The sequence below is a fragment of the Papio anubis genome, chromosome 11 (genome assembly GCF_008728515.1).
Source record: "Papio anubis isolate 15944 chromosome 11, Panubis1.0, whole genome shotgun sequence".
NCBI lineage: Eukaryota > Metazoa > Chordata > Mammalia > Primates > Cercopithecidae > Papio > Papio anubis.
The window spans coordinates 14,608,595-14,632,621 of record NC_044986.1 but is presented as its reverse complement, the minus strand read 5'-3'; the positions used below and the strand labels follow the sequence as shown (position 1 = coordinate 14,632,621).

At 47.4% G+C, this 24,027-nt stretch overlaps 1 protein-coding gene across 1 annotated transcript; it reads left to right on the top strand.

Moving 5' to 3' along the window:
* The first annotated feature begins 263 nt into the window (after positions 1-263).
* On the top strand, positions 264-24,027 carry LOC116269383. Its single transcript, XM_031651916.1, has 4 exons — positions 264-381; positions 18,151-18,348; positions 19,361-19,446; positions 21,188-24,027. The coding sequence occupies exons 1-4, from the start codon at positions 264-266 to the stop codon at positions 21,620-21,622; spliced, it is 837 nt and encodes a 278-aa protein (XP_031507776.1). The 3' UTR covers positions 21,623-24,027.

The window sequence follows — 24,027 nt, the reverse complement described above, 5'->3', positions numbered from 1 at the left end:
TGCATTTCAACAGACCCAGCTGCAAACAGACGTCAAAACCAAGGGGCTTTCACGCAGCAACTTGTGGACATGGCCATCATGCCTTCCCGAAGGGATCTCAGATCTGTCCCCAGGGCCACTGCTTCAACTTACAGTTGAACAGCAAGACGCGCTTCTATTTCCTACTTGGGACACAACCTTCCTTCCCTTACAGCCATATTCAGAACTAGATGAGATCCAGCCCACACCCACTTCTGGACCAGCTGTCCCATAACAGTTCCCACATGGCTGGGGCCCTGATGATATCCTGCAGCCCTGCTGGCCACCAGTCACCAACCCCGGCCGCCAGCGAGCTCACAGCACGCACCAGACACATTACTCACAACCCTCCTCCTTACACATGTATCTGTATACATTGGTGCCACCCTGTTAAAAAATAATGCACCTTCCCCGTAAGAACGGTCCGTTCCTCTCCTGGCTAAACACACAGAGCTTGTGTTTAAATAACTGTTTCCTTCAAGGATTGCAAGTTCCCGTTTCCTTGTCTGTTTTTAACTTTCGGCTCAGCTTCCTGGAATTTACTTCAAATTGTGTAGAAGTAGACATGACCTGCCCAAGGGCATCATTTGAGAACTAACCAGCTGAAAAGAGAAACTCAAATCTCTCCCCGGGGAAACACCAAAGAGCCCTCAACACAGAGCACCCAGTGTCATTGAAAAAACAAAACTCAAACACCTGACAAAGATAAAAATGAAAGGGAGAGCGCCACAGAAGATATTAGCTCTTGAAGTTTTGCTGAGAACCCTTCTCCGATTTTCTCCACTTGAGCTCCATGTTTGAATTTGTTTTCTGTTCTTGAAATTGTTTCTTCACCTTTGTCAATATTCATTTCCCTATCCCAGGCATCTTTAGAGCTGAGCTCTAGTTTCTCAGAGAACGTGGATACACACATATTACCTTAGTGTTGTTGTGTTACCTTAGTGTTGTTGTATTACCTTAGTGTTGTTGCCCCACAATTCCTTATACTCACTGAGACTATCAGAAAAGGAGAATCAGGCCAGGCGCAGTGGCTCACGCCTGTAATCCCAGCACTTTGGGAGGCCGAGGCGGGCAGATCAGGAGGTCAGGAGATTGAGACCATCCTGGCTAACACGGTGAAACCCCGTCTCTACTAAAAATACAAAAAATTAGCTGGGCGTGGTGGCGGGCGCCTGTAGTCCCAGCTACTCGGGAGGCTGAGGCAGGAGAATGGTGTGAACCCCGGAGGCAGAGCTTGCAGTGAGCGGAGATCATGCCACTGCACTCTAGCCTGGGCAAAAGAGTGAGACCCTGTCTCAAAAAAACATAAAAGAGAATCAAATTAATATCCAGTCACCTAAGAAACATGCTGTGGTGGCCGGGTGAAATGGCTCATGCCTATAATCCCAGCACTTTGGGAGACAGTGGCAGGCATATCACCTGAGGTCAGGAGTTCGAGACCAGCCTGGCCAACATGGTGAAACCCCGTCTCTACTAAAAACACAAAATTAGCAAGGTGTGGTGGCACGCGCCTGTAATCTCAGCTACTCGGGAGGCTGAGGCAGGAGAATCGCTTGAACCTGGGGGGGTGGAGGTTGCAGTGAATGGAGGTTGCACCACTGCACTCCAGCCTGGGTGACGGAGCGAGACTCCATCTCAAAAAAAACCCAGAAATGTGCTGTGGCAGAGACTGTTCTGTCTTCACCAAACTCTGCTTCGTTTTTCTCCTGAACATGAGCTAGGCTGTATTTCTCAGCCTTCTGTGCAGTTAGGGGGGACATGTGACTAAGTATTGGCCAAGGGAATGCGGGTGGGATTGGTAGACACTTCATGATCTTCTCCCTTAAAAAACTTCCTTCATGAACTTTTCCTTTCTGCTTGCTGAAGCCCCTAAATGACAGTACAGAGCAGACTAAACCTTGTCCCCATTTCCCAGTGACCACTTTTTAAGCCACACTGAACTGTGACATGAACAAGAAATACAATCAGTATTAAGGCACTGAGATTTGAGAAGTTTTGTCGTATCAATTATTCTACCCAAAATTACACATGTGCCAGGTAAGACAATTTCAAAACTTCCACCCAAAAAGTTTATGTAGAACAACCTCCATTGCTCATATATCTTCCATATTGACTGTGCTGTGTCCCTCAAGAATCAATCCACGAAAGGCAAAGACACAACCCAATTATGAGATTTCAGTTCCAATTCTGTGGTCAGCTTACATTCAGATATTTCCCAGTGTCATTACAAATAACAACTATTGTTTTTATCTCATCCCCAAGAATTTTGATAGCCACACTAAAACATGAAATAAAATTCAACATCACAACTACAGGAACTTTGGGTGCAAATATCTCAGTGTTTGCACGGATGAACTCAATGTCTCCATGCCTACACCCTTAATGCTCCTCCGCTGAGAAACCTCCTTATCAAGGGGTCTCAGCTGAGACCGTTTCTCCACTCTGACTCAACACTTTTTCTCTCCAAACCCCCTGGATCCAAAAGGCAAGAGCGAAATGGTTTGGCTCTGTGACCCTGCCCAAATCTCATGTTGAATTGTAATCTCCAGTGTCGGAGGAGGGGCCTGGTGGGAGGTGATTGGATCATGGGGGCGGATTTCCCCCTTGCTATTCTCGTGATGGTGAGTTCTCACGAGATGTGACAGTTTTATAAATGGCAGCTTTCCCTGCTCTCTTCTCACTTGCTCCTGCCATCTTGTGAAGAAAGTGCGTGTTTTCCCTTCTGCCTTCTGCCATGATTGTAAGTTTCCTGAGGTCTCCCCAGCCCTGCAGAACTGTGAGTCAACTAAACCTCTTTTCTTTATATTAGGTTGGTAACAAAGTAATTGTGATGTTTGCCATTGAAAGTAATTGGAAAAGTAACAAATTACCCAGTCTCAGGTGTGTCTTTATAGCAGTGTTAAAACGAACTAATATAAGGAGCCTTTTTGTTAGGGGCTCCTGAGCTGTAAGGTAATTTCCTCTGTCTGCACTGCATCTGATGGGATGCCACCCCATCATTGCCCAGTGCCATTCTAGGGGGAAAATGAAACCATGAGGAGCTGGTGCCTTCCTCTTTCTGGCTCCTGGCTTGTTTGCTCTATTACAGTATATGAGAAAAGGCTTGATTGTTACTTTTGGTTTGGTTCTGTGTCCTAATTAACCACCTCAACAGCTGGCAGCTTCACAGTTTGTTCTTAACTGCCAGAGTTTGTCTCTATGGCTCCCACCCAATCAATTCCAGAAACGCAAATGCATCCAATTCAAATGCATCTTGGAGTTAAGGCCCAGTTCTCCCTTTTCCGTGTCTCTCCTTCTCCAATTCTTTCTCTCCTCAAAATCTGGCTGAACCACCAGATTTCTCCTGAGTTTATCAACTGAGCTCCTAGGAGTTTGTATTTAACAATAGCTAATAGTTATATGTTTCCTATCATCCTGTATCCTGGATATCCTCCTGATCAACAGTTGCACTCACTCAGGTTGAGAAAATAAATTATGACCTAGAGGAAGGGAAAAGGCTTAAGAGGTAGATTCCAGCGGCTCTGGCTTGTGTGATGAAAGGAAAAATTCACTTAGGGGAAGATGATTGTTTCACTTTGCGACGGGCTGTGTTTGAGTTGCTATCATCCAACCAACTGGAGATGCCCGGTGTGGATTAATGAATCGGCTTGGTGGGTGCTTTCCAGTGCAGACGGAAGATAAAGCCATGGACCGCCTGCCAAGCACGCATTCCAGGGACTTCTGCACCCTGGGAGCAGTTGGGGCATATGGACTTCGGGGATGGAGCCCATTCCACAAAAAATAAAAAGAGGTACTAACATCAGAGGCATTAGAACCAGAGCGACTCCATCTTGAGTGAGGGCTAGGAAAAATGAGGCTGGGGCTTGCTGGGCTACATTCCCAGAAAGGTATTATTCCTGGCCTCTAGATGTTTACGGTTAAGTGAGCAGATTGATAACATTTACTAAACAGACCCAGACTTAAGAGTGTTCTGATATCCTAATATCTTAACAGAAGAATTCCTAATTTTCCTTTAAAGATAATATTCTTGCAAAATATAGTAATTAAGAAAACTAATCCTTTATCACAAACCCTTATAGGAGAGCACATCTCCCCATTATCTTTTTTTATCCTACATACATATAAAGTGTTGTACCTAGGTTGGACACCTTCCTCCTCTTACTTTCGGGAGCACCCTACTCTATGGAGTAGCTGTTCTTTCACCACTTAACTTTCTTAATAAACTTGCTTTTGCTTTGCCTTGTGGACTCACCCTGAATTCATTCTTGTGCGAGATCCAAGAACCCTCTCTTGGGGTCTGGATCTGGACCCATTTCCTGTAACACTAATGAAGCCTCTTCCCACTCAGCAAAGGGTGAGGACAATCACATCTCTACCAGAGAAACAAGCCCTGCATCTTGCACTGTGCCCTTTCAGTGAGAAAACAAAGCAGAAAATCAGAGCTCTGCTTCCAGGGAAATACCTACTCTGCAGGGTCAGAGTGACCTGAGCTCACATGAATTGTTTTTTTTTCTCCATCACAATAAGGACTCTCTAGAAACACAATTATCTTCACGTGGTCAGCACTGGGCTTTGGCCAAGAAAGCTGAGTAAAGACCCTGTTATTGAACCAACCTGGGGTCTGCATGCCAGGTGGAGTAAGGACAGAACATCCACACCAAGGTTTGCAGCAGAAGACGGGAAGGCATTTATTTGCTGGGCAACGCTCCCCGATTTTCCTTACTTGGTGCCTGGCAAAAATGCTTTCCTCTCTTCCTTACTTGGTGACTAGCAAATAATCCTGACCTCACTGATGGCTTGCAGGTAAGAATTTTTAAAGGTGGGGCTCAGCTTCAGGAAAGCAGAAATTACAGGCAAAATTGTAAATCAGTAGACAAAGGTTACACATTGGTTTTGGCCTAAAAGGGCAGGATATCTTGACATGGGGGCTTACACGTTAATAGGTAGATTCAAAGATTTCCTGATTTGCAATTGGTTAAGGAAGAGAAGCTTTATTTAAAAACTGGGGGTCAGGCTGGCCGTGGTGGCTCAGGCCTGTAATCCCAGCACTTTGGGATGCTGAGGTAGGCGGATCACTTGAGGTCAGGAGTTTGAGACCAGCCTGGTCAACATGGCGAAACCCAGTCTCTACTAAAAATACAAAAATGAGCCAGGCATGGTGGCACATGCCTGTAATCCCACTACTTGGGAGGCTGAGGCAGGAGAATTGCTTGAACCCAGGAGGCAGAGGTTGCAGTGAACTGAGATCGTGCCACTGCACTCCAGCCTGGGCTGTGGAGCAAGGCTCCATCTCAAAAAATAACAAAATAAAAACTGGGGGTTAGCAGAAAATGTTAGCTCCGACTCCTGGGTGTGACTTCCTCTAGACACCACAGGAAGAAATTTAGAGGAAAGAACAGTTGTCTGAGGTCAGTCCTCAGTTCCCGTTTATCTGAGGTCTACGAGCCAGTCTGGTGGGGGTCCAGGTTTCTGAGAAACAACTCGGGCACATACATTAAGATGTTGCCTTTGGTTTCTATAGGGAACCAAACAGCCTGTGATTCCAGCTTCCTTGGCTATTGTTCTAAGCTACTATTACCTTCTTGCCTATCAAGTTGCTTGTTCACTTCTCAGAGCAAGCTAGGTAGGTGCCTGGAATTTCCCTTGAAGGAACTCAAGATGTTCCTTTAATTCCGTGCTTGGGGGCTGGAAGGCTTCTTGGAGGGTGGGTGGGTGGGGGGGCCTGCTCCATCTCAACCCCATGGAAAATCCCAGGTGGGAGGGAGAAAGGAGGTCACAAAAGACCCAGCTGGAGGTCAATGGGGCCCTGTGCCCTCCCACTGGCTGTAGCAAGAAGGAAGCTCTGAGCCACAGGGCCATTGAGAGAGGAGCAGGCTCAGAGCTTATGAGTCAGCTGCACTGGATCAGGAAAAGCACCTCCTGGTGACAGCAGCTCTGTGACCAGTGTAGTCCCCACCCCCATCCTACTCCTTGGCCTCCTCAGGGTTTGGCGGGGCTTGGTGGGAGTAGCTCAGCAGCCTGGTCCCATTTCCAAACATGCAGCAGGGGAAACTTAGAAAGGCAGGGGCTGCTGGGACCTGCCCAACCCCCTTGGTTCTCTGCTTTCTGATGCCCCTCCAAAACTAGGAGGAGATCACCGCCCCTCCCCCCTGACCCCCGGCAACAAAATATTGTGGAAAGATCCTTGAACTAAAGAGACCTGGAAGCTGATGCCCCACCTACTTCTGACTTGCTGTGTGACTATGGGGAAATCACTGCCCTTCTCTAAGACTTGGTTTCCTCTTAAATGCACAAAAAGTCATTAGCACAGTGGGCTCTCATGGCAAACTCTCTGTGAATATGAACTATTTTTATGATGATGAAAAGGTTAAATGGGCTTTTGGAATTACCCATTTCCAAGACCCTTTCCTGTCTTGTAGCTTGTTTTAAACAAGCTGATATAATCATCATCATAGATATTGTTTATTAAGCACTTTTGTGCCAGGCACTCTGATCGTATCATTTATTTACTTCTCATAAAAACCTGCAAGGGGCCAGGTGCATTGGTTCATGCCTGTAATCCCAACACTCTCGGAGGCCGAGGCAAATTACCTGAGGTCAGGAGTTAGAGACCAGCCTGTATCTACTAAAAATACAAAACTTAATTGGGTGTGGTGATGGGCACCTGTAATCGCAGCTACTTGGGAGGCTGAGACAGGAAAATCGCTTGAACCTGGGAGATGGAGTTTGCAGTAAGCTGAGATCACGCCACTGTACTCCAGCCTGGGTGAGGGTGAGACCATCTTTAAAACAAAACCAAACAAACTTGGCCGGGCATGGTGGCTCATGCCTGTAATGCCAGCACTTTGGGAGGCCGAGGCAGGTGAGGCACCTGAAGTCAGGAGTTCAAGACCAGTCTGGTCAACATGGCAAAACCCCATCTCTACCTAAAATACAAAAATTAGCTGGGCATGGTGGCACACGCCTGTAATCCCAGCTACTCAGAAGGCTGAGGCAGGAGAATCACTTGGACCCAGGAGGCAGAGGTTGCAGTGAGCCAAGATCATACCACTACATACCAGCCTGGGAAGGAGAGTGAGATTCCATCTTGGGGAGGGGAGAGGAACCTTGCAAGGTAGATAATATTAGCCCCTATTTGGAAGGTGGCACAGCTGGGGTCCAGATAGATGAAGTAACTTGCCCAAGGTCACACAGTTAATAAATGGCAAAGCTTGGATTGGAGCCCACATCTTCTCATTATACTATAGATGCTGACCCCATAAAAAGAAGTCCTATACCCAAGTCCTATACCTAGGTCCTATACCACATGACTTAGAGTCCAAACCAAAATATTTCATAGGGTGACCAACCATTGTGTTTTGCCCAGAACTGAGGAGTTTCTCAGGACAAGGGTCTTACAGTCACAAAACAGGCATAGCCCTGGGCAGACAGGGACGGTTGGTCATTCTACCTCTGAAGGTGAAAGGGAGCACGATTATTCAGTTTGGGATACGTTTTTATTTCCTTTGTGATTTCTTCTTTGACCAATGGATTGTTTAAAATTGTATTGCTTGATTCCCAAATATTGGGATTTTCTAGATTTTTTTAATTTAAAGTGTAATTCCTTTTTGGTTTGGGAACATGCTTTATATGATTTTAACCTTTGGAAATCGGAGATTTATTTTGTGGTCCAGCACATGGTCTATCTTGGTGAATGTTCCATTTGCATGGGAAATGGATGTGCCCTGCTGTCAATGAGTGGAGGGTTCTGTAAGTGTCAACTGGGCCAAGTGGTCCATAGTGCTGTTCAGATCTTCCAGATCCTTGCTCTATCAGAGATCCTTTGTGCTACCAATTACTGAGGGCAAGGTAATAAGATTCCCTATGACAGATCTGTCTGCTGCTACCTTTAGTGTGGTCAATTTTTGCTGCTTATATTTCGAAGCTCTGTTACTAGGTGCCTGTACCCTTAGGAATGTTATGTCTTTGATGAATTGGCCCTTTTTATCACTACGAAAGGTCCCTCTTTATCTCTGGCAATATTCCTTCTCTTGAAGTCTATATTAAATAATTCATAAGCTCCTTGCCAACTCTAAAAAAGGAAAAGCATGTATGTCCCTGCAGCTGCCCTGAGTCATTTAATTAAACGATATTCATGGGTTGTTTTTTCCACTCCCTCTTGGTACATGACAGATCTCAATGTTTAGCACATCCTTTTATACAAAAACAAATAGTCTGTTTGGTTAAAACCTTCCCAGATGTGATTCCAGTTTGGCTGTTGTGAAAGCAGCTGTTTCTGTCAGCCAACTTGATGAGGCACTTTGTCTTGGGAAGAGGTGGCAATTTATCAGTTCTCATAAACCCAAATCTCTGGGCTCCCAAATACATTGCACTGGTGAGGCTAATGCTAATGCTGCCCTTTGGAAACTTCAAAAACACAGGTGACCTTCTCAGTAACAACCTCCTTCCTTACAGCTTGTCTGTCATTTTATCTACACAGAGATATGCTTGGATATGGTGGGGCCTCGGGGCTCACAGTGATGCCAGAACGTAGAGCTGCCATGCACATGGGTGGCGGGCGGGTAAAAAGAGGCTTATATGAGGTTGTGTGGTTCCTAGTTTAGAAGACGGGGAGAATGGTGTTTCCAAAGACTGGAATAGGGTCGCTCGTTGGTACCATCTTATTTCGTCGTCATTTCCCCCCTGTTCAGCCCAGTGGTAAGCATCTAGTAGAGGCTTAATACATATTTGTGGATGATTCAATAAATGAGTAAATGAAATTGAAGTCAGAATATGCTCTCAGGAAGGAAGGGAATAAATCAGGGGTCAAACACTCCACTCCTTCAGGGACTCTATTGGTCAGGTTTCAATTGCAGTTCACAGTAGCCACCCTAGCTAGTTTAAGGAGAAGTGAATTTAAGTCAGGGAATTGGGTACGTACAGGGGCATTGGAAGGGAGGGAGGAATAAATAGTCCGTAGGCTAAGTGGAGATTCCCAAAAAACATCACAGAACTGCTCCACCAAGGGAAGGCAATTGCCACTTTTGCTGTGATCAAAAAGCTGAGAATGTACCAAGTAGCTACTGGCTGGAGGTCTACACCACCGGTGTCCAGCGTTCAGGAAGCTGCTCCTAGAGCTGTTGGCTCCAGAGCCACGTTGTGCCTGCTGAAATCTGGCACAGAAAATAGGTGCTGCAAACCTCCCCACCTAGTTCTGAATTCAAGTCCCAAGCAAGTGCATCTGATTGATAAATCTGAATCCTATCCGGAGCCATTCCTGCAAGGAGCTTGGGACAGGCAGATCTTAGCTTTCCAGCCTCTGCCAGAGAGAAGGGTATCCTAGAAGTGGGTTGGAATGGATGCTGAGTGAACCCACCTACCGTCTCTACTGGCAGTCTACTCGAGTGCCAATGTGGTTAGTATAAGACAGTGGGCCTGGTACCTGATGGAGGTTTGAAATGATTCAAGAGCATTGTGCTGGCCAGGTGAGACACATCTCAGTTACACCTGCCTCACTCTGGGACCATGAGGCTCCTGGTATGAACGAAATCTAGAGAGGCTGGAGAAGAGCTCCGGGTGAATGCCCCAAGTGGGGAGGAGGGAGGAAGAAAAGCCAGTAAAGCAAGCATGAAAGGAAAAGGAGCAGGGAAGAGAGAGAAACCAGGAAGATGGGAGTGGCCACCTGTATTAGTCAGGGTTCTCTTAGAGGGACAAAACTAATATGATAGATATATAGGTATTTATAAAGGGGAGTTGATTAAGTATTACATGATCACAAGGTCCCACAACAGGCTGTGTGCAAGCTGAGGAGCAAGGGGAGCCAGTCTGAGTCCCAAACTGAAGAACCTGGAGTCTGATGTTCAAGGAAAGATGTAAGCTGGAAGGCTAGGCCCTTCTCTCCTTTCCATGTTTCTTTCCTGCCTGCTTTATATTCGCTGGAAGCTCATTAGATTGTGCCCACCAGATTAAGGGTGGATCTGCCTTCCCCAGTCCACTGATTCAAATGTTAATCTCTTTTGGCAACACCCACACAGGCACACCCAGGATTAATGCTTTGTATCCCTCAATCCAATCAAATTGACACTCAGTATTAAACCATCACACCACCCATCATCAGAGAAGAGGAGGCCCCTGTAAGACGTACAGGGGCAGCAGAGGAGAGCCGCGCTGGAGGGAGTGAAACAGGCCCTTTGGCAGGACCTGGTAAAGCTGAAAATGTACACCCAGTCTCCTTTTGAGAGACTCACACACAGCCTCAGGGAGGCAGGCACAGGCACAACCACCAGAGTTAGGGGGAAATTCCCACTTGGATGTCCAGTAGTCATTGTAAAGTGGTGGGTTCACGTAATACTTTACAGTTAAAAGGAAGTGTGTGTGTGTGTGTTCAGATCATATATGTCAACACAGATTTCAAAAACGTTGGATGGGAAAAGCAAGATGACAAACGCGTCTAGAACAATGCCATTTGTGTCAGTGTTGAAAACACACACATAGACGTATGAATCCTGCTCAAGGACCTGGAAGCATGTGTGTGCTCATTGCAGACTGGAAGCATCCACAGTAACCTCCTGCTCCAGGTTAATTCAGGGTGGTGGTGGGGAGTGAAATGGGATTGGTCAACATAGCTTCACAGGACTTTACCTCCATTGCTAATGCTTATTTATTTATTTACAAGTACGGAAGAAAATAGGATGTTAACAGCTCTTAATTTAAGTGGTGACAGCATGTCTTGGTTATATTCTTTTTGTACTTCGGTTGGTTGGTTGGATTTTTGCTCCCCCAAAAGCTCACATTGAAATTTGATCCCCAGTGTTGAAGGTGGGGCCTGATGGGAGGTGTTTGGGCCGGGGGGTGGATCCCTCGTGAATGGCTTAGTGCTTCCATTGAGAGTTCTCCATGAGAACTCCATTGAGAGTTCCATGAGTGAGTTCTCGTTCATTTCCGCAAGAGCTGGTTGTTGAAGAGTATGGTACCTCCCCTCTTGCTCTCTTGCTTCTTCTCTTGCCACGAGAGCTCTGCACATGCCCGCTTCCCTTCACCTTCCGCCATGAGTGGAAGCAGCCCGAGGCCCTTGTCAGAAGCTGAATAATAATTGCCAGTGCCATGCTTCTTGTATGGCCTGCAGAACCATAAGCCAAAGAAACCCCTGTCTTTATAAATGACCCAACCTCAGATATTCCATTATGGCAACACTAAATGGACAGAGACAAGTACTTTTCCATGCAATTTAATTTCTCACAAAATAGATTTTTTTTGTTTTAAGAACAGAGGGTGGGTGATTCTGAAGTGGTTTTACACATTTAATGCAACTCAGTGAACATTTGTTTCTCACTGACACGGTTGGATGCTATGACTGCTGTCTAGTGGGAGAGGCAGGATTTGCCAGGGCCAAGGTTTAGGCAAATTGATGGGGCTTCAAGCAGCTCATCTCTGCATTTGGAGATGCAGTCTAAAAACATCCCAGCTCTGCTGCTCTGGAGGGCAGATAAACAGATTTGGTAGACTGGCAGGGAGGTGAACAGGTACCCCCCAACCAGAGCCTGGCTTTCCCTACTCTCAGGATTAGTGGTCCCCTCCAATCCCTCCTCTGAACTTTTCCCCCTCGCCCTAAGGAGTCAGAGGGCAGTGAGAAAAGGATCCCAGAGAACAAGGCAGTTGTTCTCTCCAAGGAGAACAGGTGAACCAAAGCAGGGAAGTAGAGAGTCCTCACAGGAGACAGAGCCTCGACCCTTTCTGGTGAGCCTGACCTGTCCTGGTTGCTTATCTCAGGCTATCTCCTCCACTTTCATAAACTCTGATCTCCTGGGCAGAGATTGGGAGAAATCCCACTGGATGAATGCCCATGTATACCAGGCTCTGAGGCAGGCACACACACAACAGATTCACTCTCTGCTGTCTCCCAACAAGCCTGTGGGTGACTTAGGGCTCCTTGGTTACAAGCAAGAGAGACTAACCCTGGGGAATGTAAACAAAAAGGAGTCTATCAGAAGGTTATTGGTTAGGCTCATGGAAGTGACAAGACTGGATAAATGGATCCGAAGAGGACCTGGAAGCTGGGCAGATCCCAAGTTCTAAGGAATAGCATCTCTCAGGAGTCTTGCCAGGGCCTGCCTGTCAGAATGAGGAGCATGGGTCATTCTAGGGGTATCCCTGGATCCAGTCTGATTGGCCCACCCTGTACAAGTCCCTCTGGGATTGTACACAGTGGAGAAGGTAATTCCCCAAAAGGAAATCAAGGAACTGTTAAAGAGGGAGAAGAGGTGCTGAGCAGCCAACAAAGAGCAAATGTCCACCAAACTTTAAGGATGGTTATAATCCCACCCATTTTACCGATAAGGAAACTGAGTCCCAGAGAGATTAAATAATTTTCCTACGGCCACACACTTAGTACTGAACTGGGATTCCAGCTTCATTCCTTGGGCCCCAAAGCCCGTACTTGTCCCACTCACCATTCCCAAATCTCCAAAGACCCGAGACGGGTGAACAGGACAAACATCACCCATAGACTCAAGGCCCCTCCTGAGTTTTATCTGTGTACACAGGTCATCTGAAAACTGCAGCTTTTCAAAATTTCAGTGCTTTCTCACCCCAGATGGAAATGAAGGCCATAACGAAGCTCAGGACTTGTTGCTGTGCTATGGGATGCTGCTCAAGTAATTGCCTTATTATAGCAAGCCCGGAGACGTAATTTCTCAAACCAGCTGGCTGGAGTACGTGCCTGGGAAGGAAGAATTAAGATGCCCTTGGAGAGACTAATCAAATAATAAATGGCAGACACACTCCTGAGAGCCCTGGTTCATGGAGAAGTAGCCCTGGAAGCTGTTAAGGACCCTGCACCCGGGACAGACAGGCCTGTGTGCATCTGCCTTTCTGCTCTCCCTTTTAGAGAGAGAGAAGGCTCCCTCTGTCCATCCTGCTGGCGAGTCGGGAGGGGAAGGGGACAGGAAGCTGAGTTCCAAATGGGGAGCATTCAGCACAGATGACATGAGCTTGTTTCTCTCCTGAAGAGCCCAGTTGATCACACCTGGGCTAAAACATTTCCGCTACAATCCCCTGCTAATCTTTTCACCATGATAACAGCCAATATTTCAGCTGCACTTTTCCCTCAGGAAGACTAGGAACAAACAGCAGGGGGAACAGAAAGGCAGCAAGACTGACTCGTAGCAAGACTCTTCCATCCAAGAGTAGCCTTCTGAAGCAAGAGCAGGCAGCTTGGAACTGGCCTGAATATGTTTCAGATGAAGAGGTGGCACCAGGCTAGATATTAAGAGACACTCTCCTATTGACTAGCTCTGAGTTAAGGGCATATGTGTGTTTGGGGGTGGGGTGGGCATACACCCTGCAATACACAAAGCAATCAGAACAAGCAAGAATCATCCAGCCCAACATATGCCAGGGTTTCCTACCCTCAGCACTACTGATATCTTGGGCTGGTTAATTTTTTATTGTGGGGTGTCCTGTGCATTGTAGTTTAGCAGCATCTGGGGCCTCCAGCTGCTAGATGCCAGGAGCACCCGACCAGATCCAACCCACCCCATCTCTCTCCAGACCCTTCTTCCTTCCCAAGCTCATTCCCCCCACCCATCCCATCAACAGTGTCAACAGCCTAGGTCAGAAACTGCTGGGCTGTGGCTAAATTGGGCTTGCTTTGGTTTGCTGGTGTTTTAAGTTCTTTAATTGACTGGTAGAAGAACAAGTTTAATTTTCAACTTGTCCTGATAATTTCAAAACTTAGAAAACACAGACTTCCCTGGCCAACTCCAGGGTCCCTTGTCCCCAGAGCAACCTCTAGTCCTACTCACACCCACTCCCCTGACTGATGGGACCAGCCCAGCCTTCTAGGTGTTTGTGCCCGTGGTCTGTGCAGATGCTGTACCTGAAACCTTGAGCCCTAGGCCCCCCTGTAAATACTCTCTCCTGACCCAAGGTGACCCTGAGACCAAGGATTCCATAGTATTGTTTCCAATCCTTCTTTCCTATAATGAGGCCTCTCACTGTGGAGCACCTCACAGCGTACAAGGCTCTCTCACAATGTCATGGTCATCCTTTTCGTCTTTGCAACAGCCCTGGAAGATGGAGGCATAGGTACAATGTCCCCCAGACTACAGGAGGGAAAACTGATTCACTTTACCCAAATGACCCAACTTATTGATGGAGGAGCTGGTTGGAGCCCAAGGCTCTGGTCTAGGGTTTGCTCCTATTATAGGAAATTACAGTAGAATCCTTCAGATTCATATATTGAAGCCCTAACCCCCAGCGTGGTCATATTTGGAGATGGCACCTCTAAGGGAGTAATTAAAATAAAAGCATAAGGGTAGGGCTCTGATCTGATGGGATTTGTTTTAAGAAAAGCCACCAAGAGCTCCAAATTTCTGTCTCACTCACTCAGCACACGTACAGACACACACACACTGAGGAAATGTTCTATGAGCACCCAGTAAGAAGGCAGCTATCTGCAAGCCGGAAAATGAGCCCTCACTGGAAACCTTGATCTTGGACCTCCAGACTCCAGAACCACGAGAAAATAAACACCTGTTGTTCAAGCTCCCCAACCTATGGTAGTCAGCACTAACACCTCTCAGCAGGGGCCACCTTTGCACAGTGATCCCCTGAGGACTGTGCCCCAGGACTGAGAAGCTGGTTGGTGAGTGAGCAGCAACACCAGTGCCAGGCACCCACTCTGCCTCTGCTCACTCTGCTTCAGCTGCACAAGGGCGATGCTGCTCCCCAATCTGCCACCCCAGCCTCAGGACTTTGCCTGGCTCTTCCCTCCACCTGGAGCTCCCAGGTCTCTATTCTGTTTCTGCTTGCTTCCTCCCACTCAGCTCCTCTGCTTTCTTTCCCTTAGAGTACTAGTCTCTATGTTGCATTATATCATGAAGTCACTTGCCTGCTGTCTGCCTCTCCTACTAGAATCTAAGCTCATAAGCAAGGTCGTCTGTCTGGTTTATCTCTGTGTCCACAACAGAGTCTAGCACATAGTGGACACTTAATAGCAATCTTGTTTTTTTTCAGACTGCTATAATAAAATACCAGAAACTGGGCAGCTTATAAATAATAAGTTTATTTCTCACAGTTCTAGAGACTAGGAAGCTCAAGATCAAGCTGCCCGCAGATTCAGTGTCTGGGGAGGGCCGACTTTCTGGGTGAGAGATGGCACCTTCTCTCTGTGTCCTCACATGGTGGAGGGAGCAAGCAAGCTCTTTGATCAGGGCATTAATGCCATTCATGAGGGCTCCACCCTTATGAGCTAATCACCTCCCAAAGGTCCCACCTGTACATGCCATCACCTTGGGAGTTAGGCTTTCAACATTTGAATTTTAGGGCTACAGAAACATGCAGATAATAGCAATAGTCTAATTGCTGAATTCAGCTTATGTACTTGATGTATTAAAAGAAAATTGAGCCATTATGGTTTTTTGTTTTTTGTTTCTGTTTTGAGACAGCCTCACTCTGTCACCCAGGCTGGAGTACAGTGGCATGATCTCAGCTCACTGCAACTGTTGCCTCCTGGGTTTCGCGACTCAGCCTGGGAGTCGCTGGGACTACAGGTGCACATCACCATGCCCAGCTAATTTTTGTATTTTTAGTAGAGATGGAGTTTTGTCATGTTGACTAGGCTGGTCTCAAACTCCTGGTCTCAAGTGATCCACCCACCTCAGCCTCCCAAAGTCCTGGGATTATAGGAGTGAGCCACCGCACCCGGCCATTGTTTTTATGATTATATAAGAAATGCATGCTCATAAAAAATCAGATAACACATCAACTTACAAAGAAGGAAATAATTCTGACTCCAATCTCGTCCACCCTCTCTACCATCTCACACATATCAAAGCACTTGTTAAAATATTTATGGTCTTCCTTCTCTTAGATCTTTTTCTAATACTAAAATACTTAATATATACTGGGGTCCTTTGCCCCTCAGATCCAGATGTGACTGGTAAGACTGCTAATTCATAGCCCACTACAGTCCCCAGTTCCTGCTGGTTCCTAGGGGCCTCCTCTGCTCCCTGGTCCCCTCAGTTGTGGACCCTGCGCCCCATGTGCTGTGCCTGCTTCTCCCCCTAATTCCCCATGCATAGAATTCAGCTGTCTTGCCACTGTCTCAGGCATTTTGACTTTCCTGAATACATGGGGGTCCTACTGCCAATGTTGTGGTCACTCCTGCCTGACTCCTAGACTGCACTGGCATCTCCAAGCCAGCCCACTCCCCATCAGGCAAAGAGAGCTGATGCTTCCAGCTTCACCCTCAACCTGGTGCTCCCTGCAGGGATCAGCAGAACAGAGCAGGCCCCATCTGACCAGAGCCACCCTTCTGAAAACACGGTTGTTATAAAAAGCAACAACGACAAATCTGTTACATATATATACACCTTTTTACCCAAACAAGATCATACTCTGTTATGGACCAAACTGTCCTTTCCCCCTTCCCTTTCAAATTCATACGTTGAAGCCAGTACCCCCAGTGTGACTGCATTTGGAGATAGGACTTTTATGGAGGTAAGTAGAAAGACAATTCAGGTTAAATGAGGTCATAAGGTCATTGAATAGAGCCCTAATCCTGTAAAACGGGTGCCTCTATAAGAAAAGAGACACCAGCAGTCTCACTTTGCACACATGGAAAAGGCTATGTGAACACACAGCAAGAAGGTGGCTGTTTGCAAGCCAGAAAGAGAGCCCTCACCAGAAACAACCCTCTGGCCCCTTGATCTTGGACTTCCCAACCTCAGAACTATGAGAAAATAAATATCTGTCTAAGCCATCCGGTCTTGGGTATATAGCAGCTGGAACGGATCTACACATACTCTACACACTATTTTATAAACTGCTTTTTCACCTAGTAGTATATGGTAGATACCTTTTGGGGTTCTTTCCTATAAGTGCTCCCTTGTTCTTTTTAACAACTACATTCAGCTTATACTACATGTTTCTGAAATTGAGCCTTTTAATGTGTGTCCAAATCAATGTGTTCTGCCTTAGAACAGAAACTTCCTGAGGGCCGGGCACAGTGGTTCTTGCCTGTAAGCCCAGAATTTTAGGAGGCGGAGGCACATGGATCACTTGAGCCAAGGAGTTCCAGACCAGCCTGGGCAACATGGCAAAACCCTGTCTCCACAAAAATTACCAAAAAATTAGCCAGGCATGATGGCATGCACCTGTAGTCCCAGCTACTTGGGAGGCTGAGGTGAGAGATTTCTTGAGCCTTAGAGGTTGAGGCTGCAGTGAGCCAAAATCACACTACTGCACTCCAGCCTGGGTGATGGAGTGAGATCCTATCTTGAAAAGAAAAGAGAAGAAAAGAAACTTCATGAGAGCAGCATCCTGAGAACCAGGAGTAGGAAGGCCCAGTCTCCAAAGATCCTACAAAGCAGAATCTACATCCCTGGCAGTTATGCAGGGATGAAGGCATTGTCATGTTCCCCCAACCCTGGGATAAGACCCCTCTCTCACAGCCCCTCCTTGCAGTGTGGTCAGGGGCTTCCTTCCCCTCAGACTGTGCCCCCTCCCAGAAAACTGTAGCCTCTGAGACAAGCAGGTCTGCAGCAAGACCGCTTCTCTCCCTTCCTCAACGTGCAACTCGTTCTCGAGTTGCTGCCATAGGAACTTTTCTAGGCAGACGTTAGTGCCTCATAAATGTAATTAGTGATAATGGCCCTGAGTCAGCCGGGAGGTCTGTTTTTTCAGCTGGTTTTTCAAATTAGGACAGAGAAAACATTTTCACTGCCACCCAGGCTGGCTGAGTGCTGTCCACGTTGCCACCTTCCTGTCTGGCCCAGCCCTTTCAGAAATAGAAAAATCCCACTTCCAATTAGAGGACGAGAAAGGCACAGCTCCAATCACTAGAGCTGTTGACAAAAATCAGCCAAATGCTGAGGCAGGTCTGCCGACCTGTTCAGACCACGTGCTTTCACAGTGCTGGTGCTTGTACCTGGCCCTGGCTGGGTACAAGAAACCTACAGGGGTCTCTACAAAATGAGGGCGTTTTGGAGACAGGCGGGCAGGGCTGTTTGAAAAACCTTGAGACAGATCATCTGCCACCCTGCTGGGCAACCCTCCCCTGACCCCGACAGAGTCCCTCATCCTTCTTGCAGCTGCCCCAACCACTTTCCAACTGGAGATTGATGACCTGCCTCTGTTTCTTCCTCCCTGTAGGTCTTGGGGGTAGGCAGCTGGACCTCTTCTCCTCAGCTCTTCTTCCCTCCCCCAGGGACGCTCCTCTAAGATCTCCTATTCCTCCCCATCCCAAAGACAATGACAATGACAAAGAATCACTTACGGAACAGCGGGGCTTCATCAGACGGCATCCTTTCTGTGGACCATCTCACCGAATGCTCAGTTTATCTCCAAGTGGTAGGTCCTAATGCTATGCCTGCTCCACAATGGGAAAAGCGAGATGTCCCAGGGTAGGGATGGGAGAACATGACAGTACCTCAATTTCTTTGCCTGCAGAACTGTCAGGGATGTGGGTTCTGCCTCACAGGACTAGAGTGGGAACGTGTGGAACCTGCAGCTGGACATTCCTCTGGTACCACCTGCATCTGATGTTTTGATTGGGTCTAATGGTCATGGCAGGGAGGAGTCCCCACCCATGCTGTAAACCCTCAGAGGCACAGCAGCATCAGCTAGCCTTGTCTGGTACAGGTCTTTGTGCATCCCTTGAGGCCTCATGCCAAGACGGAGTGCCCACCAGAAAGGTTCCCAGCCTCCCACAGCTGGGCTGGGATCATGCCTGCCCCTGCTCACCCCTGAGGCTACTGGGAGCCCTCAGCTAAATCTCCTCAGCAGGAGCTGTCCAACCCTGCAGGCCTGAGTTCAGCCCCATACCCCAGCAGTTGCTCCATCTTCAAAATCCCCCGCAGAAGGTTCCTGGTCATTTCCACTCCAATTTCCCTGGCTTTGTTTAGCCCTTGACACCTGTCCTGTCCAGCCTGTTCCCCACTGGGAGACCAGAGCAAGGGAGGAAAGGTCATATGGGAAAGACCCCTGGGGACAGAGTCCATCCCTGAATCAGAAGGCGGGGGCCAGGTCGGGGCTTTCTTCCTCCACTGATTCACCTCTTGGGGTTCAGTGGCCTCATCTGTGCAATGAACATGAAAGTCTCCAGCCCACCTAAAGGCAGAAGCTTATGCAGATGAACTTCTGAAGGCATGTCCTACCCTCAAGCTCTGTAATAGATAGGTCTAATAGGTCACAAGTAGCGCTGGGGATCTACAGGTGCTCGGGAAGGCTGCAGAGCTAATCTTCCTCCTGGTTTCTGGGGCAGGGTTTGAGTCTCACCAGTCAGTTACTGCAAATGGGCTCTGGGATAGGCATTTCTTCCCCATACCCCTTCCCTTCTCTTCTCTTTCCCTCCCTGCTGCAGGATACTTCCTGCCCCTGCTAAGGTGGCTTCCCCCAGGACAAGGTAGGGACAGTCCAGCCCTGCAGGAGTGTGTGCTTGTTCTCCAGGTGAGGGCTGAGTTGCTCAGCTGCTGCCTTCACTGCAGCTTTGATGATGTTGCTGCTACCTTGGTTCCAACACAATGGTCATTCGTGGCTGCAGGAGGATTGCCCCTTTCTAGAATAAAGTGGCAGATGGCTGGCAGGCACAGGCATCTGTTCTCTGGCCTCTACAGCCCTCTGTGAACTTAAGATTAATAAGTAGCCTTTGTTGCCACTGCCAAGAGGGAGGGAGATGGGACCAGGCAAGCCTCAGAGGGAGACAGTCCATGGCACTAGGGTTGCGGGGAAATTGAGGGTGCTGACTCCAAACTCCTCAGGCGCTGCCTTCAGCCTGGGCACCTTCTGGGCTGTCAGCTGGGCAATCCCACCACCAGGAAGGTGAGCTGGGGGCATCAGGGGCTGCTGAGCCATGGGCCTGGGTCTGCCTCAGTTGGCACCACAGGGTCTACAGCATCTCTCTGGACTGATGGCCTAGGCTGTGCAACCTCAGGCAACGTGCTTAACTTCTCTGAGCCTCACGTTTCCCAAATGTCAAATGTACCATTTGGATACAAAGATCTAGTTTTCAAACACTTTTAGCAGCAGATCCTCCAAATGTACAGGAGGTGACGGCAGAGCCTGATGAATTTGGGAGGTTCTGGGATGGTTGGGGCCTCACCCAAAGACCTACCTATGTAGTCAAGCTCCCCGCCAAGGGCTGGCTGAATTGAAATATCTTACAGGTAAACTTTCACGTAAATATCTTACATGAAAAGTTAGCATAAACTCAAATTCTCAGATGAATTGCTGGCAATTGACTTTCTGCTAGTAAAATTTCTTAAGCATGAATTTCCCTTTAATAACCTACTAAATATCGTGCTTCCCAAATCAAACAGGAAATCTGGTTACATAGACAAAATGGTCATTTGGCAAAATAATTGGTGAGTTTTGTTAGAATGCAGAAATGTGGTCTCCACCCCAGACCCACTGAATCAGGCCCTGCATTTTTACAGGATCCCCAGAGATCCCTACTGTCCTTCAAGTTTAAGTGCTAAGTTAAAGCAATCGTATTTGCATCACCCCAGGAGCGCTTGAGAAATGGTCAGCATTCAGGCCCCCACTCCAGGGGGTTCTCTGTTGGCCTGGGGTGAGCTCCATTCAGGTGCCCAGGTGTTGTGAAATTCCCCAGGTACTGTCAGTGTGGATGCAGGGCCTGACTGCTGGGAGGGCCAGCAGCCACGCTTGTCTAAATGTCTTCATCTTCTCCCTCTTCTTTCATTCCCTTGGGGGCCTTGAATCTCTAAGCTCTGGCAGATGCTCTCACTGGAGCCTGATTTCTGTCACCTAAACTGACAGTCACAACAAGCTGACAGCCAGGGAGATGCATCCCTTTCAAAGCAACTGAGTGGCGTGTCAGTTCACACTTTGCATGGGGCTAACTGCTGGGAGGGTAACAGTTGCAGAAGCGACCCAGGGGGGACAGAGGCAGGGCCACCCTTCACTGACCACTTACTTCTTGGACCATCTCAGGGCAATTGGTCTGGGCAGGAGAGCCCTGTGCAAGCAGAGACCACAGGGCAGCCGGGGCAAGAGGGAGGCTGCTGGGGCTAGAAGAAGGGGCTGTGATGAGGACCAGGGGAAAGAGTAGGAGCTTAGAGCCTCCATCCCACCAGCTGGGACTCAAAGCCATGATTCTGAATGCCCTTCAAGACCTGCTTCTCAAGCTCCAGCCTACATCAGAATTACCTAGGGGCTTTTTAAAATATAGACTACATGGTTGCCGCTGTCGGTGCAGGGGAAACCCCGTCTCCGAACTTCCCCGGATGAATTGCTCCTGAAAGGCAAAGCGGTGAAGACTGAGGAGGAGCTGGAGGAGGATGACGACGAGGGGCTAGAGGAGTCCCCGTCGGAGAGACTATGGGGCCTGATGGGGATGTTTCCAGAGAGGGTCAGGTCTGTGACTGGAGCCACTTTTGGTCTCTTCCTCTTTGTGGCTCAAAAAATGTACAGGTTTTCGAGGGTAGCCTTGTGGACTGGGACCACTTCCTTTATGATCCTGGTTCTTCCTGTTGTCTTTGAGACTGAGAAGTTGCAAACGGAGCAAGAGCAGCAACTGCAGCAGCGGTGGATACTTCTAGGGCCTAACACAGGGCTCTCAGGAGGAATGCCAGGGGCTCTACCTTCACTTCCTGGAAAGATCTAGATTGTTACTACTGTTTGAGCTGTCTCGGTGGGAGAAGTTTGAAATTCAGTAGTGTTTGAACTGTTGATTATTTGGATTTTTTTCTTTAACTTTGACACATTGATCTATCTAAACCTGGTGGGGAGAATTTTCCCCACATTGTCTCATGGAAAGACTCAGCTTGCAACTGTGCCCTCCACACTGTCCTGACTGACTTCTTTCTTCCCTCTGATACCACAGTGCAGCCATGTAGACGGTTATTCCAGCTGTAGCCACTCCTTTCACCAAATTGTTCCTAACTGGAAGATCTCACTTTCCCCTTGTGGGGTAGGAACCGATGCCAGTGGGAAGGATGTGCCCCTGACCATGAACGGCTGCTTTTCTGTTTATTTATTTTTAGAATGGAGCTGTTGGGGAGGGACAGGCCCTCAATGTGAAACAGACAAAATGCATTACACCTGTAGTGGAAAGTCGCCACTATGAATCCCTATGTGTAAGAGGAGGGAGGCTGGCTGCAGCTTCAGCCGCGGAATGGAGACTGTGGAAGACAGATCAGAAGCTCATTTCCTCTGCACATTTTGGCTGTTTGACCTGTGTGTGTGTTTATAAACACCGAAGTCAGTGCTTGCTTTTTGTATTTCAATATTAAAAATGATTCTAACTGAAAAATAGACAGCTGGCCCCACACCCAGAGCTTCTCGTTCGGTTGTTCTGGGGAGGGGCCCCAACATTTGCATTTTTAATTAGTTCTGAGATGACGTTGATATTGCTGGTCTGGGGACCACACTTTAAGAACCACTGCCTTTGAGACTACAGCCCCTCAACCAGAGACTGTCTAGTATATTGGTTAACGGAGCCAGCTCAGAAATCGGCCAGATCTGGGTGTGAAGCCTAGTACTTCTACTCCTTAGCTGTGTGACCTAGGGCAAGTTACTTAACCTCTCTGTGTGCCTATGTCTGTCATCTGCCAAGTGATGCTAAAGACAGTAGCTACGCCTTAGAGTTGTGGTATGGAGTAAGTGAGGGAATGCCTACAAGGGTCCTGAAGCATAGGCAAAAGCTTTTGTGCTCATTCACTGAGCTGTGGTCAGCACTAGCCTGGAGTATGCCCATGGGCCTGGCCCCTTCCAGGATTCAAGCGCACTTTACCAAATTATTCCTTTTAGTAAAACACACACACGTACACACAAAACACTTTAAGAGCAGATACTAGTAATACCTCCATTTTACAGATGAGAAAAGCTGCTCAGAGTGGCTGAATAGCTTGCCCAAGGTCACACAGCCTGGAAATGTGATAGGGCCTGAATTTGAACCGTAGCTACTGGCTCAATTACCATCTTACCATTTCGTTCATAGCCACTGAACTGATACGACCTCAGCCTTACTGGGCACAAACAGTTTATGTGCAACAGGGCCTTAAAATAAGAATGTAAAAGTTCAAATCAAAATGAAGCCACTTTTTAAAATACATATATAAAAACAGAAAACCCTGACAGATAGAGCTGGGGACGACTATAAAGAGAAGAGTTCTCGTGCATAAATGCCCGATAACAAAAACTGCAATCCTGCACAAAGGCCATCACGACCTTACACAGAAAATGCTCCTGCCGGGACATCTGTGCAGCAGTGTCTGCCCAACCTCAGACTGCTGTCACCCTTGTTATTGATCCTTATAGCCAAGAATAATCTCAATTATGTAATCCTTCTCATTGTATTAGTAATAGCAAAAAACACAATTCCTTTTGCCCCAGCCTAATACCTTTAAAATCCTTTGTCTTGCCTCCCTGAATATGTACAGTTTACTGTGGCACATGTATTCCCATTGCAATGCCCTACTCCTAAATAAATACCATTTACTTTTAGAAAGTCTCTCTGTTATTTCCATTTGACAAATAGTTTAGAGTCTCCTGGAGTATGGGAACCTCCAGTTGCATAATGTGGTTAATGCAACTGGGAATTCAGTTCCTCAGTTGCATGAAGCACATATCAAGACCTCAATAGCCATGTGTGGCCAGTATTGGATGGTACAGATCTAGAACATTCCCATCTCCACATCAACTTCTATTAGACAGTATAGCTCCAGAGACTTGATCCAATTCTCTCTACTTTTCTGCATTTTAAATTTTTTCCATGATCAGGAAGAAGGCAGAGCGGATTAAATAATATCTCCTAAACATGGAAAAGGTGCTCAGCCTCAGTGTTGGAGAAATGCGAATTGATGGTACTGAGATACCATAGTTTGCCTACATGGATTAGGAATAACTTGAAAGGCTTTTCTTTTCATTGTTTAAAAAGTAAGAATGAATAAAATTATTTATTCTTTAGCATAGCCAAGGGTACCACCTTATTCTTTTATGTCAATAGGTTTTTGGGGAACAGGTGGTGTTTGGTTACATGGATAAGTTCTTTAGTGGGGATTTCTGAGA